Raw genomic sequence first — 17,044 nt, forward strand, 5'->3', positions numbered from 1 at the left:
AGTACAAATCCACAGTTATGGGTGCTTCTACAGAAAGGCACTCACATAGGATAAAATAAGAGCATAAGAATAAGAATGTATAAAGTGAGAAGAACAGTGGGCACATTTAACCCACTCCTTCCAACGTAACATTTGTGTTGTCATGAAATGTCAGATCCTGAAGGGCCCTAATAAAAATGAAGCAACATTTTTGTGATTCTACCAAAGCTGTGGTAATTAATTATGTTTATTTACAGGGTGTATTGGTTGTAACATTTAATTTAGACATTGAGGTGTTTGTATGTAACGGGTAGTAATCATCCCTGACAATGTGGTATTCAACTAATTTCAGAAAATAAATAAGTTTGAAACGGATTCCAAAAGAGACCTTTGCTGGAGACTGGGAGGCACACTGGAAAGTGTACTATCCTTTCACCTCTAAGACCTAGGTTTAAATGTATTCCAGACTGATGGGATGACAGCAGCCTCTGTCTGCCAGTTCAAAGCGTCCTTTAAGGGGACAGGGATCCTGGCTCCTGAAACTTTGAAGGATCACTCCGGGAGGGGTGAGGGGCACGCAAAGGTAGGGGTGGATTCCCCCCACCTTTTAGCCCGGCACCAGGAGCCCCACGTCCAGCACAAATCCAGCCCCTTGTGTGCGAGCAAAAATATGGGACATTCTGTTAATTGTAAACATTTAATAACAGCCAGCTTGCTTGATCTCAAGGAATATCCAAGCTGCACCTAATCCTGTTCATACCCAATATTGGCATGAATGCGCTTTACAGCAGGCTCCAGCAGACAATGATTAGCGTTGGTTGTTACAAAGAGATATTGATAGATTAAGTGAATGGATAAAACTGTGGCAAATGGATTTCAATGTAGGCAAATGTTTGGATTTAAAAAGGATCGACCAGGGTACTCCAGGGTACTTTCTAAAGCTCTTTTTCTTGGGAAAAAGCTAGAAAGAGTGGAGATCCAAAAAGACTTGGGCGACCAGGTACATAGATCATGAAAATGTCACAAACAGGTATAGAAAATGACCAAAAAGGCCAATGGAATTCTGGATTTTATATTTAAAAGACCAGAATACAAGGGGTAGAAGCCATACTTCAGCTATACAAAGCCCTGGTTAGACCATGTCTGGAGTATTGTCAGCAGTTCCGGGCACCACACCTTAGGAAGGATATATTGACCTTGGAGGGAGGGAGTGCAGCGTAGATTTATCAGAATGATACCTGGGCTCTTAGGGTTAAATTACAAGGAGAGACTACACAAACTAGGGTTGCATTCCCTGGAATTTAGAAAGTTACAGTGTGATTTAATCAAAGTTTTCAAGATATTACTGGGAACAGATGGGGTCGATAGAATGAAACTATTTCCACTGGTTGGGGAGTCTAGGACTGGGGGCATAGGCTAAAAATTAGGGCCAGACCTTTCAGTAGTGAAATTCGGAAATTAGGAAACATTTTTACACACGCAGGCAATCGATGCTTGATCAATTGTAAATTTTAATAATGAGATTGATAGATTTTTATTATCCAGAGGTGCTAAGCAATATGGGACCATGGAGTTAGGTCGCAGAGTAGCCATGATCTAAATGGCCTACTCCTGCTCCTATGTTCCTCGACTGATTTGTTTTCTCCTCAGCCCAGGGTCACTAGCTAATTATTTTACCTCTGCAACTAAGATCAACAAAAAAGTGAAGAATTTCTTCGTTAGCAACTTATATTCAATGTTTACGTTAACAGAATGCCCCATATTTAGTTATGCTGGCAGAACATTTGTATATTAAAGGCTGTTGATGAAGTACAGAACAGACATCTTCCTATGCTGTTCCATGAATGTAGTAAGCAAACTGGTATCACAGGAAAGAAAAATAACTGATAGCTCCCTTCGAACAAAAAAAGGTAGTTAATTGGCTGTTAATCACTTTAGAATGTCCTGAGAACATGAATGATCCTATATAAATTCAAGCCCTTTATTTATCACTTATGATCAATATGTAATGAATACAAGTTTGCAGTTTCTCCTGACTGATCAGCAAAAAACATACATTTCAAGTAAACTACAGCATGGGTAAGTATTTTGCACATAAAATACTGTCTATATTATTATAAGTGGTTACAATATGCTTGCACAATCTCAGAATTTGAGTTACTGGGCTGGATTTCGTGGTCAGTGGCAAATGAATGGCACTTGTGCTGCCCTCAAAGAAAGCTGCCGACAAAGCTCTAGCTATCTATGTGATGTGGATTTCCCCTTTCCACATGTCAGTTTGAATCTGGCGCCAAGTCAAGGGGATCGCCAGGTGTCCAGCAGTCTTGATACCATCAAGCAGGGTAAGCAGCCAATGACAGTGAAGTATTCTCAGAGACAGCAACCCAGGAGTAACAACCCACGGAATCTCTTCACTCTTAATTTTAAATTTTACAGGCAGTGAAATAAATGATTGGGATATACACATTGGATTAAGACAGAAGCTAAAATATCAAATCATCTTTAAAAGAATTATTTTTAAAATGTGGGATTTTTTATTATAGTGGAGAAACTTGACTTCAACAATAATTATGAACTTAGTATACCATTTAAAAACCCTGTTACACCTCACTCAATAAGGTGCAACTTTTTAAAGGGTTTTTTACAATGTAAAATGACATGTTTTTGTCAGTTCCATGATTTCTACTTGATTGCAGTCTGGGGGGACTTCCAACCATGCACCCTACAGACCCTGGAGGGAAGTGTAGAATCACTGACAGAAACGTCTGGATTTCTGTGTTTAACTGCACATGCGCAAACTCCAGAAATTGCTGACAGTGTTATGGTCATCTGAGGAGGGATTGAAAGACTTCCCTCTTTTCCCTCTCCTTGTTTGACCACAACAGGTTTAATTCTTTCTTAAAGTGGATGTATTGGCCAATTCAGTAGGTGTTTGATTACTTACTTGCTATGATCATAACAAGAACCAATCGGACAGGTTTTCTTGAGTTTAACAAAGAAAGGGGTTAACTTTATTGCACCTAAACCGAATAAAAATAATAAACAATGTGCCAACTTTCACTCTCACACACACACTAGAGGTTTACACACACACAAATAGGTTACAGAGTGAGGAAAGGTAGATTGGTTGAGTTAAGAGTCCCTAAAAAAAGGTACACAGTCTGTGGAGTTTGGTGATTCAGCTGGCTTCTAGCGGCATTCAGTGGTCCTGAGGCTTTTAGTTTGAAGTGGTAGATGACTGGTTCGGTAAGTCTCTTGGAGAAAGCGTTGTGGATGAGCCAGAGTGTGCAAAGGTGGTCAGTCAACAGGCAGGATTTGAAAGCGGTCAAGCTGGAATGGACAGAGAGAGAGAGAGAGACACCCCCACTTAGGATCTGCTCATGTCAGAGTCCAGATGCTGTAGAGAAAAACACCAGCTTAAAAACCACAGATGGGGTGGGGCTGGTCACATGACAGTCACTCAGTGATTCAAACATAGCAGTTAACAGTATTTCTCTGCTTGCTGAAAAGAACAAGCCATTCCTTTAAACTTCCTGGGTCTTGGTTCTTGCTGGGGAATTAGCAGATATTTCAGCTCCCTCCTCATAGTCCTTTGCAATGTAGGATACAGTGTAGCAAACTAGGTGATCATCTTAAGCTGCCAGCAGTCATCCTGTTTTAAATACTCTTTTTAAATTTCTTCAAAAAAATATTAATTCAGATCTCCAGTCAGTGGACCAAAGAAAATTATCATTCAGCAAAACACATTGGCATAATAGTTTCAGAGATGCAATGATGGCAAACACCAACAGTTTTGACATTGTTATGACCACAAAATCCTGGCCATTGTAGTGTCAGCCTTGGTTCATTCTGATCTCAGAGTTGGAAGATTGTAGGTTCAAGTCAGACTGCAGAGACTTGAACACATAATCTAGGTTTACACTTCAGTGCAGCACGAAGGCAGTGCTGTGATGAAATGCTAAGCCAAGGCCCCTTCTAGGTGAACGTAAAAGTTCCCATGGCACTATTTGGAGAGGAGTTGGGGAGTTATCCCCCGTGTTTTGGCCAATATTTATTGCTTAACAAATATCACTAAAATAGGTCATGTATCCCGTTGTTGTTTGTGGGACCTTGCTGTGTGAAAATGGCTGCCATGTTTCCCTACATTAATACAGTGACTACACTTCAAAAATACATGAGTCTGTCTTTCTCTGCACCAATCCTATAGTTTCTAAACCCCTTAATTATGCAACTCATTCATCACTTGTTATTGAATACACAAGGCATATTATCAATTGTTGTTCTGATGTTACTGTTGAGTTTATTTTTGTCATTTAAATGGGCGACATAACTGTGGCTTGTTCAACAGCTCCTTAACTTTAACACTTACATGACAACTTGTCATTCATGAATACATTAGAATATGAGAGTATGGAATAAACATAATACTCATCTGTTTTTATCAAAAAAAACAGCCAGTACCATATGTAATTGTTACACAGATACAGTAGAGCCATTTAAGCGACTCTTGGATAGGTACATGGACGATAGTAGAATGAAGTGTATGTAGGTAGTTTGATCTTAGAGTAGGTTAAAGGGTCGGCACAACATCGTGGGCCGAAGGGCCTGTACTGTGCTGTACTGTTCTATGTTCTATGTTCTATGTACATCACTTTCAGATCAGTTAGATGTTAAAATAAGTATCTTAGCTTTAACAACTGGTAAAACATAAAGGCCCTGAAATTTGTTCCAAAGTTGCACCCCTGAGTTTGAATCTGCCCACTGATTCACTTAAATGTACACTGCTGAAACATGTGTGTATTGTGCTGGGAAGGTTGGAAATTTAAAGTGCAGCCTTTCAAAAGCTTACAGCAGCTGAAGATTTCAGCAGCAGCCAAGGTATAGCAGGTTACTAAATGACCTTTTGCAAGACTGAGTTGATTACAAGATAGTTATAATAGATGACTCGTGAGATTTTGTGCCACTTGTAAAGAATGTCTTCAACTGGAAGAGCAGGCAGAAGCAGCCAAAGAAGATAGCATGGTACTGGAAGGATGCAGAAAAACCCAAAATGTTCACAAGAGTGAGCTTCAGGCACTCCTGGTGAAATACGCAGAGGAGATGATAGCTTAGAATAATGTGTTATGCACCATTTGGAGGGAGATAGCAGTGGCTGAGCGCCAGCTCCCTCATCTCCAGAACTGCAGACCAGGTTCAGAAAAAGTTCAAAGACCTGACATGGCAGGCACAGTAGTGTCTTTGGCATCATGTACACCAACATATTGTTGATTCTCTAAAATGAATAGTGCACAAGTCATCTTTCACACTGCAATATGGTTTAGGGATACACAAACTCTATCTTACAATACTCAGCTATCACAAATTACTTGTATGAAGACCCTTAAAACCCAGGGTGCTATCAACAAATCAATTATATCAGCTGTCTGATTCCACCTGAAAGACTTCTTTCAAAGGCCAATGTAAACCTAATTAACTCAATTGCGCTGCATGAGAAGCTTGTGGACAATTATCGTAAAGCCATGGGACCTGAAGGGACATACAGCGTATTAGCAAGCTGACAACTGAAGAACAGGCTAAAGAGCTGGCAGGGAGGCATGCTGCACTAGCCATGGAAGATAGCAAGATCAATGGGACTATGCAGTTGAAGGTTAGTGGGTACAGACCCAAAGAATTGCCATGGCGCACTTACGAAGCAACAGACAACCAAAAACCCCTTGACCTTTCATTGGCTCCTTAATCTCAGAGAGCAGCTTTATTGGAGTCTCTGGCAAGCCCTACCTCAGAAGTGATCCAGGACCAGTGCCTCCTTCTCAATAGAAACACATATTGCTACCCTAGGAGCAGTAGGGAACAGATTAGGCAGGAACCATGTGCTGGCTTTCACATACTTGGGGTCCAGATGCAGGTTGCTGTCTCTCAGAGTTGATTGAAGTCATTAGATCTGTAATCTTCTGATAGTGAGAAAACAGATGCAGGATAAAGTAGAATGGTTTTGGTTGGAGTAACCAGCACAAGGTTTCACTTCCAGAAGCACATGCCAGGAATCTGACTTATCCCCTCAGAGTACCACACAAGTGGGATATCAGAGGCAAGACCAAACTACCCAAATGGCAGATCAAGAAATCATATCAGCGTAATGTTCTTTCTTTGGCCAACCTGCCATAGGAGGAGGGCCACCTCAGAACTATGAGTCCTTTCTCTCGTGATATTCACCTCCAGTGTGCACCTCATAGAAGCATTAGAATAGGAGAAAAATATGTTTGTTTAGACAACCAAAGTGAAGCAGGTTATGAAGAAAGATACGAAGGCTTATAACTACTCTCGAAGCAGCTGCAATAAAAGAGAAGATCCCTTACTTCATGATCGTATATTTATGGACATTATAAAGACTTTATGGGTCAGGTTGGAGCAGAGAGGTACAGTGAGGTTATAGGATGTATAAAGCACAGAAGGAATTGTATGTCTGAAGGCAGAGGAAATGGAGTAATGACAGCAGCTACAAAAGGAAACTGTTAAACAAATGAGAACACTTCATTGGTCATTTGATTTTGGATGTTTCTTGCAGCTTTCACTGAGGACTCTATCATGTGAAGGCTCTCCTGGTGATGTACTCCCTGCTCCTTTGCCTTCAAAGCAGCTGAGGCTACCTAATTTCTGCCAGTATCAGCTGATGCTGGCAAAGATACTCCTCTTTTGATTTGTTGTTACCCATGATGCTATGGGACCACAAATGTTGGGTTTATCCACTCTTCTGCCAACCATCTCATTTGCATTTATTCCAATAAGCTCTTAGCAGCATCAGTGTACACACTGCAGAATCAATCGTAAACAGCAGCAAAGGCATTACGGTTGTAAACCCAGCAGAAATGGGATTCTCCCCACCCAGCCCCTCCCACTGCTCAGTTTACAGGATTCAAAAAATAAAATTGTCATTCTGATGTCAATAATGTGCTGGCAATGGTGTATAAATTTGGGGCCAAAGCATTTTGCGCAGAATTATTTGACTAAGTAATATTCAAAAGTTTAGTGATTATACGCATTTACTCGGAAGTGTTCACTTCCTGTTTACTTGCTTTCCAATGGTAGAAGTATTATTGCAAATTATACTGTATCCAGTACAAAACCAAAATCAATAATATACTCATATACCAACTGGATTCTGTTAATTCTTACCATATATTTTCAAAGAACTGCAAAGTGTGTCTATTTTATGAGCTTCTTCTTGTGATTTCTATGGCTTCAGTACTTACATTGTCATACAAAGCTTGAAGTGTTTCCAAATCCACCACAGAGTTGTCCAGATTTAAAATAGCTGAAATTACACATTACATGGCACATTAACTTGCAATTATTGGTAATGGTTAATGTTCTGCCAAATTATACTTACTAAATTCCTACGTATAGTTCACACAAACAGACAAATATTATAATTCTTTTAAGCAACATTACATATTTTACAGAAAGAACCAGCATTTTAAAGGCCTGTAACTGGTATATCCTATCTACAATGGTACCTCCAGTTTAGGTACAACAATGCATTCTCTCAATTGTGGTTATAAAACTTATTGAGCTAGCCTTACAAGGCAAAAATGATGCAAGCGAATCTTACACTGTCTCTAGCTCTGAATATTGTATATGTAATAGTGTTGCAAGATAGACTTAGAAGTTGTTTAATTGCTTTGTCAGGCTGCTAGCCCTCTAAAGAGTTACAAATCCTTATTAGCAATCTAAACATATATATTGTCTGCTCAAATTTTCCACTTTATTGAAACTTTGAGATAAACAGAAAGGAAGCAGACACATGCTGTGAAGAGCTGGTAATTTTATTAGATTCTTGTAACTAGAAAAACTGTTGCTCAGCCAAGTCTGGCTTTTGAAATCTATTTTGAGGTAAATTAAGGCAAACATTTTCCTGTGGCACTATGGTGTCCACTCACAAAAACAAGAATTTATATACAGAAAGATCATTAGTGTAGCATTGTGCCCATTTGGTTATAATAACCGTCACTGACGACAAAAAACAGATCAGCATCGTGCACTTAACAAACTAGCAGGCACACGCATTAAAACAGTTTCTAACTAAATTCATGTACTGTGACACATAAAACGAATGGAGTATTTGGAATCCACATGTTCTTGGTTTGGTTGTATTAATTTACCGATTGTGTGAACTTATGCTATCCTGAGCCTGAAGACAAACTTAATTATTTTCAAAAGACATTTAGCCTAGCCCATCCATAAAAGCTCATATGTCATTCTGCTGTATTCAAAGTTGATTCTGTTGGAAGCATTTAAAAAAAAATATTTTCCACAGGTAGCCACAGCAAAGCAGCACTTCCTTTGTTTATTCTTCTTGGTATTCAGCAAGGAAAATCTGATTTTCTCCCCTTTGCCAAATCTTTCTATATTGATTTAGTGACTTAGAAAAATCATTCAACTGCACAAAAGTCACTCGCTTCAGACTTTCTGGGACCATTCAAATGCAACATCTTTTTTCTAGCTGGAAAGCTTTCTGAGGGATTATGCTTCATGTAGCAGCAGAGAGGAACAAAATTACATTTTTGTTTGTAAAGTTCAGAGGAGACTGTCACCAAGGCAGCTAGCCAGAGGAATATGAGCACAGTGATAAAATCCCTCTTGGCTTAACTTTGTGACCTGTCTGTTGTGCCAGTCTTTAACAGACATGCCGGCTATCCACAGAGCACTCCCTGGAGGATGCCCCTGGTCTGACTGACTTTCTGTCATACCACAATAACTGTGTGATTTATGATGCGGAGAATTGTGATAGGATTGACATACAGTTGAGAGACTAGCAGAGCCCTTATGCCCCACAAAGTCATGAGCAAAATGGTTCTGGCACCAGATCTGGCCCAGGTTCATCAGACTAAACCCCTTGATCTTCAAGGCAAATTCTAAAGAACACATGTTACAAGTTATTCAGAACAAAGAAAATATTTTTAAACCCCTAGATTTGCTCAGCTTTGGGTCAGCAAGTCTGGTCTAACAGGGTGGTTTGCTGGCCTGAAATGTAAACTAATACAACAAAACTTTTAACTCTAATCTGTTATCCAGATTCAACCCAATGCAAGATCATTAAAGTTGGTGCAAACACAATTAACATGTCTTGTGTTTGTGCTGGGCACAAAATAGGCTTCTCTCTCCAGTAACTGCAACATAGGCTAAGATACACAAAAGTTAAAGCAGCCATGTTGAAATTGTCACCATTGAATATGAAGTTCTGGGCAAGCAGCAAAAAAGTGTTCACACATCTGAATGTTCTTTAAATACAACAATAGAAATAAGGTCATTATGCATGTCATCTTGGGCTCTTTACTGTTTGATTTTTTTTGGGTGCTGCATTTCTCTGTAAGCATTACCTGGCCTTTTCGCAGTTTAATAAATAGGAGGTTGACCCATCTGTTCTTATCGTGCATTACAGCATATACTTCAAATGCTTCAATATTGAGACAAAGATATTTTGAATGACAATACCATTATCTTTTCCTATTAATTTTTGCTATGAAGTTAAAGAGGAACAAATGTAGAAACAAGGTACACTCTGCGAGCAAAGAAAAATGCTCAAGAGGAATTTTGCATTGTAGTTTAATTCCTAGGCAACTAATAACAATTAGTAACCATATCAATTCTTTCCAGGTTTATAAATAATTCAAGGTAGATTAATAGACTATTTTAACTATAACTATAGTAACTAATTTATAATGTTGAAATGGAGGGAGCTTGTGTGTTAAAATGATAAAGCACATGTTGTAACAGATAAAACATGCACTAAACTCTGAATAAAGCAATGCACCATTTTCAGCCAGCTAAAGATCTGAGAGAAAAGATTACTAAATATGGTGCTTCTCTTGAATTCAAACATTGAAAATGTCTTTGGGGGCAGAAATAAAAAATTTAAATGTAGGTATGAACATTCAGTATCTGGATTTTAGACTTCTCCAAATTCAGATTCTCCATTAAAAAAGTAATATGATATGATCAGGTGTGGTATTGATAGACTGGCAGGGAAATCAGATGCATGGATCAACTAGATAGGTTGGGGAATTTAACAGATAGAAATCCATTAGGCATGGCACAGAAACTGTAGTTAGGTAAGCCAATGGGTCACAAGGGGATGAAAGCACCATAAATAGATAGCCCACTGGATTTGAGGGGTATTAAATGCCATAAAGAGATAGCAATACCAAATGGTTAGGTGTTGCCAAGAACAGATACCATACCAGAGAAATAACACATTGTAGATTAGAAGCCCGAAAGTTTTTAAAAACTCATTCACAGGGTGTAGGAGTCACTGGCAAACATTTATTGCCCATCCCTAATTGCTCTCGCGAGGTTGGTGGTGAGCCACCTTCTTGAATATAACTGAGTGGCTTGCTAGGCCATTTCAGAGGGCCGTTACGAGTCAGCCACATTGCTGTGGGTCTGGAATCACATCTAAGCCAAACCGGGTAAGAATAGCAGATTTCCTTCCCTAAAGGATATTCGTGAACCAGATGGGGCTTTACAACTTTACTGTAGTTTTGTGCTTACCAGTACTGATACAAGCATTTTTATTCCAGATTTATTTAATTAAGTGAATTTAAATTTCCTAGCTGCCACGATGGGATTTGAACTCATGACTCTGAATCATTAGTCCAAGCTTCTGGATTACAAGTTCAGTAACATAACTACGCTACCATAACCAAGGTCACATGAAGTTACCACAGCCACACTGGAAACATTTTGTGAAGTCTTCTGCCGCCAGGCCTCTCAAAATTTATTCTTTGTATTTGTGGCAGCTTAATGAAACTGATCGTTGAACATTTTTGTTTTGCTCGTTGACCAACATGGAAATAGACGAAAAATCGTGGGCAGCACACTCCTTATCATTTGATATATGGGGTAGGATTTCCATTCCGGGGTCGGAACCCCAACATCGCAGTCACTTCCAGGTCTTGACCCTGCACCGTGCTGGCAACGCAAACGTGTTGGTAACTTTAATATGGAAAGCAGGTAATTGGCCTAGAGTCGTATTTGCTGCCCAATTAGTGGCTGTGGGAAGGAGGCAGGACATAGGCAGTGACAGGCCCAATTTAAAGTGCAGGCAGCAGCCATTGCTGAGATCATTGTTTGTCCAAAGGATGGGAGGAGGAGCACAGCACAGGAGTGTGAGAAGGGAGGCCCCCCAATCCAGGGCAGCTTCCCCACCCCCTCCCTGTTTTTCTGACACCTCACTGGAGGTGCTGCTGGAGGTGGTAACTGAACGCCATAACCCTCTTCCTTGCCAGTTGGAACAGAAAGCCTGCAAGGCTCACTATGAGGGTGTGGCTGGAGGTGGCTCACGAAGTCACCAGCAGAGGAGTGGTGAGGAGGAACTGGGTGCAGTGCAGGAAAGGTTTCAATGACCTTCTCAGGTCTGGAATGAGTATGATTCAGGTATGAGTCCAAAGATAGATCCTGGTCAGCAGTCACCAGAGTGCAAAAGAGAGTGGCATCCTGAAGGTGCATAGAGTTCTCCTCACCATGGAAGAGATATGTGCTCAGCAGCATTGATGACCCATAAGCATAGGTCAGAACCCCAGTGATATTGGACAGGAGGCTGGAGTGCAGACTGCAAGACCTTATGTGACTGAAAAGCAGCAAGTGGTGAGGGAGAGGGGCATTATCCTAACTACATCTTTCTTCACCTCGCAGGTCAAGTGGGAGTTGAACACCAATGAGAACAAGAGGACACATCAGGACGACAAGGTGCCACAGCTTGTGACACTGACGCACTTTGAGGAGCTGGCCCTTGGCCAGAGTGTCAAGCCATAGGGACACTGGGGATGGAGAAACAGGAGTCCTGCGCAGACAGGATGAAAACATTTCAATTTCTGCAGGTCCAGGGGATATATGGCAATGCTCCCAGTTCAACGAGCTATCAAAGCATGAGCTGTTATCTCATTATTTTAAGCAGCATGAGCATCTGTTGAATGTCCCAATCTCTCATCACCATCTTCTCTTATGTCTCCCACAGGGTCAGCTGCAGAAGGGCAGGAGCCTACACAGTGCCAACAAGATCTCTAGAATTTAGAGGAGGAAGGCACATTGGAGCCTGCACCGTCACATCTTTCTTTCGCACCCTCCACCAGCGCAGATGCATCACACCTTGATGGGTCCTCACGCATTATTACAGAGGGGGGCACAGGGTGAAGCATACATCACTTCAGAGCAGGAGGAACAGGGGACTCAGAGTCGGCTGTGGCCAGTCTCCCTTGGGGGTTGGAGGACAGGCACAGCCCTCCTCAGTAGGGTGGAGAAGCAGAGCTGAGGGAGTCACGAAACTGGTGGCTCTACCTGGGGAATCAGCGTGAGATGTGTGCCCACATGTTGGAGTTAGCTGAGGCACTGCACTGTTATGGGGTGAGAATGGAGGAGTCCATTCATCTCATATGCTCTGCAATGTCTCAGTGCTTTGAGCGCATGAGTTCCACCACTGAGAGAGTGGCCAACCTCATATAGAACCATATGCGACATCACTCAGACAGGATGCAGAAACAGCACACTAACATGTACAGAATGAATGCCACAGTCTGTAGCACTGACCGGTCAGTGGCGCAAATGGTGCAATGAAGCATGGAGTGGATGCCAGCTGCGCCCCAACTTGTGGTTCCCTCGAGCGATCACGGGCACCATGAATGGGCTGAGGTGACAACAGATGATGATGAGGGGGCCATGACTCACAGGGCTCCACCATCACCATCTGCCTCCATGGCCCCTCCGATGGATGAAGCATCTGTAGAGTTATGCCCTATGACAGAGGCTGCCCCTGCAGCCTTTGGAGGTGCCCTCCCCCCCCTGCCCCAGCACTCTCACACTGAGACCAAGTGCCATAGGCACTTGCGAGCAGTCTGCTTCCACCTTATCCTCAGCCACAGAGGGAGTGCCTTGTAGGAGTGGCTGTGAACGCAGGCCATCATGTCAGTAATGCCACTATGTGGGTCACTTGGGTGTGTCTGTTGTGAATAATATCACATTGTACTTGATAAAGCACTGGCCACGTCATTGTTGCACTAAGGCAGCTTGGTGCGGCTTCATTTCATCATGGCAACAGCTGCCACAAACCCTCAGATGACCCTCAACAAGGGACACAAGTCAGCAACCATCAGCCTGAACAGGCACAGCCTTCTCAGGCACTGACACTCCAACATATCCAGGTAGCTTCTCCTTTGGTGGTAGACCCTCTGCTGATGATCTCCATTCCGTTGCCTTATGGCCCCTTGCTGCTGACCCTCCTGTTGCCCAGGGGTCTGCCTCTGCTCCTGGAAATGCTGCTCATAACTAGCCCACGCTATCTCAGAGTAACGTAATTCAATTTCCTTTTATGTCCTTCCTTCTTTTCTGTTAGGTTGTGCAGTCTTCCTCAAACCCCCTCTCCTGAACCCATGAAGCCTGTACGCAGAGAGACCTGTCCACCCACCCTCCTAACCCCAGAAGCTGCCCCCACTAAAACACCTTTGTCAAGAGTGAGGAAATATGACAGATTATTCTCCGGACTCTGTGGGGCTGGAAGCCTGTGATTGAGGGCCTTTTCTGAGCCTTCCCTCTTTGATGCAACCTCTTGCTACTGTCCCACCATTCTGAATGGCCTCCCACCGTGTTTGCACCTTCTCCACCCTGTTGTGGTTTGGACCCTGTGCGAATCCCGTGCCTCCAAATGAAAATGCAAAACTGGCCCTTAACAGGCTGGCTTAAGACAGTTTAGCGATGTTGGGTGAGTTGGCACATCCAGCTCTCGACGGAGCCATTTAAACTTGGAGTGTACCGGTTTCAAGCCAGGAAACTGGCACGCTGACCCGAGGGGCAGGTTTAAGTGATCGCCTGCCCCGAACCCACCCTCTCAATCAAATAAAAATCCTACCCATGGTGACTGCATACAAGATCACTGGTGAAAACCTTTCAAAACATTTCAGATATGTCGATAGTACAATAACTTAGAAACTGGGTGAATAGGATAGATTGGATCGATACATGGCAACAGATTTCTATAAGTTAAATGCAAATAAACAATTTAAATTGATCTATCCACCAATTGTTTCCTTTCTTAATCCTACAGAACGTAGGTGCACATAAAATATTGATGGACATCTAAAAAAATGGAACAAAAAATGGGGAAGATAGACAAAAATAGCAAAAGCGTATATGAAGTAACACTTTCTTGATCAGATTGATGAATCTGATGCAAAATCTGAATATTTTAAATTAAATCTAGACTATTGTAATTCAAATCAATTTAGATTCAGAATTTCTTTCTTCGTAATGAAGATGAGCACAGATTTGAGGCCACAAATCATAGCTTTCCAGAACTGGAAAGAATGGTATATTTAGGATGGTGAGTAGACATGCACTTTTTAAAAAACATTATTCATTCATGGGATGTGAGCATTGCTGGCCAGGCCAGTATGTATTGCCCATCTCTAAGTGCCCTTGAGAAGGTGGTAGTGTGCCGCCTTCTTGAACCATTGCAGTTCATGTGATGTAGGTACACCCACAGTGCTGTTAGGAAGGGAGTTCCAGGTTTTTGGCCCTGCAGTGAAGGAACTGCGATATAGTTCCAAGTTAGGATGGTGTGTGGCTTGGAGGGGGACTTGGAGGTGGTGGTGTTCCCAAGCATCTGCTGCCTTTGTCCTTCTAGGTGCTATAGATCATGGGTTTGGGAAGGTGCTATTGAAGGAGCCTTGGCGAGTTGCTGCAGTGCATCTTGTAGATGGTAAACACTGCTGTCACTGTGCATCTGTGGTGGAGAAAGTGAATGTTAAAGATGGTGGATGGGGTGCCAATCAAGTAGACTTCTTTGTCCTGGATGATGTCAAGCTTCTTGAGTGTTGTTGGAGCTACACTGATCCAGACAGGTGCAGAGTATTCCATCACACTCCTGACTTGTGTCTTGTAGATGGTGAACAGGCTTTGGGGAGTCAGGACATGAGTTACTCGCTGCAGAATTCACAGCCTCTGACCTGCAATATTGTAAAAATGGGCGACTGTGATTTGGACTTAAGGAGAGCAGGAAACTTCTACTACATTAAACAAGCATTTCTTGAAGGACAAAATAATGCCATGTACTTAATGTTCCGAGGATTTTTCATTTATAAAACAATCAAAATTAAGCAGCTTTATACATTTTGCTCAAACACCCAAAGCATACCTTGCCGAATATCTTTCATTTCCAGATGTAGACTTGATATAAGAATTCCCACTGTTTGAGAGCGTTTGCCATCCAATAACTTTACAATCTGAAATTATAAAGGTGATTTAGAAAAAATATTTGACATTAAAGAACTTTAATAAAAATTTGTTCTTAGGATGTGTGCAACACTGGTAAAGCAGTATTTGTTGCTGATCCCTAGTTGTCACGAGGGCATTAAAAGTCAACCCTAAAATGTGGGACTGGAGTCATGAGCAGGCCAGACTAGGTGAGGGTGACATGTTCCTTTCCTCAAAGGGCATTTCGTGTTGCCTTCTGGTACTTGTCCCAAATTATCATATTTATTAAATTCCATTGTTTAGCAGCATACAAATGAGAATGAAATAGATGTGAGTAGACTGATATATGTTAGTGCATGAATATATAAAATGCAATGAAAAGGTTATGGAAATGGTTTCATTGGTTAGTTGATGACAGGCAGAGCGATATTGAGAGCACTATGAAAAATCTCAGTGCCCTTAGATTGAGAAGAGAAAATCAGCCAACTGCTGATTATTACCTAATAACTCTAGATGAAAATGTGGAAGTGTATATTTTTAAACATAACTGAACCATTGTAATTCTGGATATTTGGTGAGACTAGGATCAGGCTTATGTTGACCCTTGTGATTAAGTAGTCAACACACATTGGACAAGTAATGGCCACTTGCGTAAGGTACTGGCAGTGTCTGGCACCAATGGATGCATACTTCAGCAAGAGTTTTACAGCATTAAATCTCAATTAATAGTCAACCGCAATCTATACACTGTAAATACACATCAATTCAAATAATTACACGGAATTAATTTTACATCTGCCATTTTATGCACACCATGGAATGGAGACAATATTATTTATATATGTATAATTTACTTTAGACTAGATGTTGTACAAAGGCAAATCTACAACAATAATTTCCATTTCCCTAGCATATTAGAAATATTCAATGACATTTCATCGACTTAATGTATAGACGTTGAATCAGAAATGAAAACATTAATAGCGTTGAACAAAACAATGATCAAAAGATGGATAGTCAGATTATTTCCAAAGGAGGACAAAGAGCTGGAATGTAGGAAGGTTCAGTGATAAAATACCAGTGGGTAGGATTCAGGCAGCTAAAGGCTCTACCACCAATGGTGAGGCTAAAGAGGGAGGGATGGATGGGGGGTGTGGGGGAGAAGGTTGGAAGATGGGGTTAGGGTTGGTGCGAAGGGAAGCACAACGTGTCAAAGTCAGGAGGATGCAGTGTTCAGGTGTAGAGTTGGATGAAGTTGCAGACGTAGAGTATGGTAGGAATTTAAACATTTTAAATTTAATGTGTTGGGAAACAGTAGACTATGTAGGCCAGCAAGCATAGGGCTTGTGGGAAAATACAATACAGTGTGGAATAGAATACCTGCAACAGAGCTTTGTACAAGTTGGAGTTTGTAGAGGGTAGAAGATGGGAGGTCAACAAGGAAGGGTTGGAATAGTTGTGTCTGGAGGTGACAAAGGCACGTTTGAGTGTTTCAGGAAAGCTGAAGTTGTGGTGATTAGGAAGGAATAAAACCGTGCAAGGTTAGTCCCACAGAGTTGAAAAATGGATGAAGGGTACTGCAGGAGAATTGTGTCATCAACTGTGTCAAATGCTGCACAGAGGCTGAGCAAAATGAGGAGGAATAAAACACTGTAGTCACAGAAGATGTTGTTCATCATTATGATTGTTTTTTTTAATTATTGCTGTTGGAGACGCAGAAGCAAGAATTTAGGAATTCAAATGGCGTTACAGAAGAAATGGGAGTTGATGGCCATGGCCAGGTGATGGAATTGGAGACTGGAGACTGGGCAGTAAGTGACGAGGG

The 17,044-nt window shown here is 41.6% G+C and overlaps 1 protein-coding gene across 2 annotated transcripts in view; it reads right to left on the reverse strand.

Annotated features, from left to right (window-relative positions):
* Positions 1-17,044, reverse strand: part of fmn1 (formin 1) — a 578,693-nt gene that overhangs the window by 265,798 nt on the left and 295,851 nt on the right. For both annotated transcript variants that reach the window (XM_068039414.1, XM_068039415.1), the window contains 2 exons: positions 15,161-15,248; positions 7,230-7,291 (listed from right to left, as the gene is read on the reverse strand). In XM_068039414.1, the coding sequence (XP_067895515.1) occupies positions 7,230-7,291; positions 15,161-15,248 (150 nt within the window). The remainder of the gene's footprint in view (positions 1-7,229; positions 7,292-15,160; positions 15,249-17,044) is intronic.

Source organism: Heterodontus francisci, chromosome 9 (assembly GCF_036365525.1).
Source record: "Heterodontus francisci isolate sHetFra1 chromosome 9, sHetFra1.hap1, whole genome shotgun sequence".
In the NCBI taxonomy this organism is placed as follows: domain Eukaryota; kingdom Metazoa; phylum Chordata; class Chondrichthyes; order Heterodontiformes; family Heterodontidae; genus Heterodontus; species Heterodontus francisci.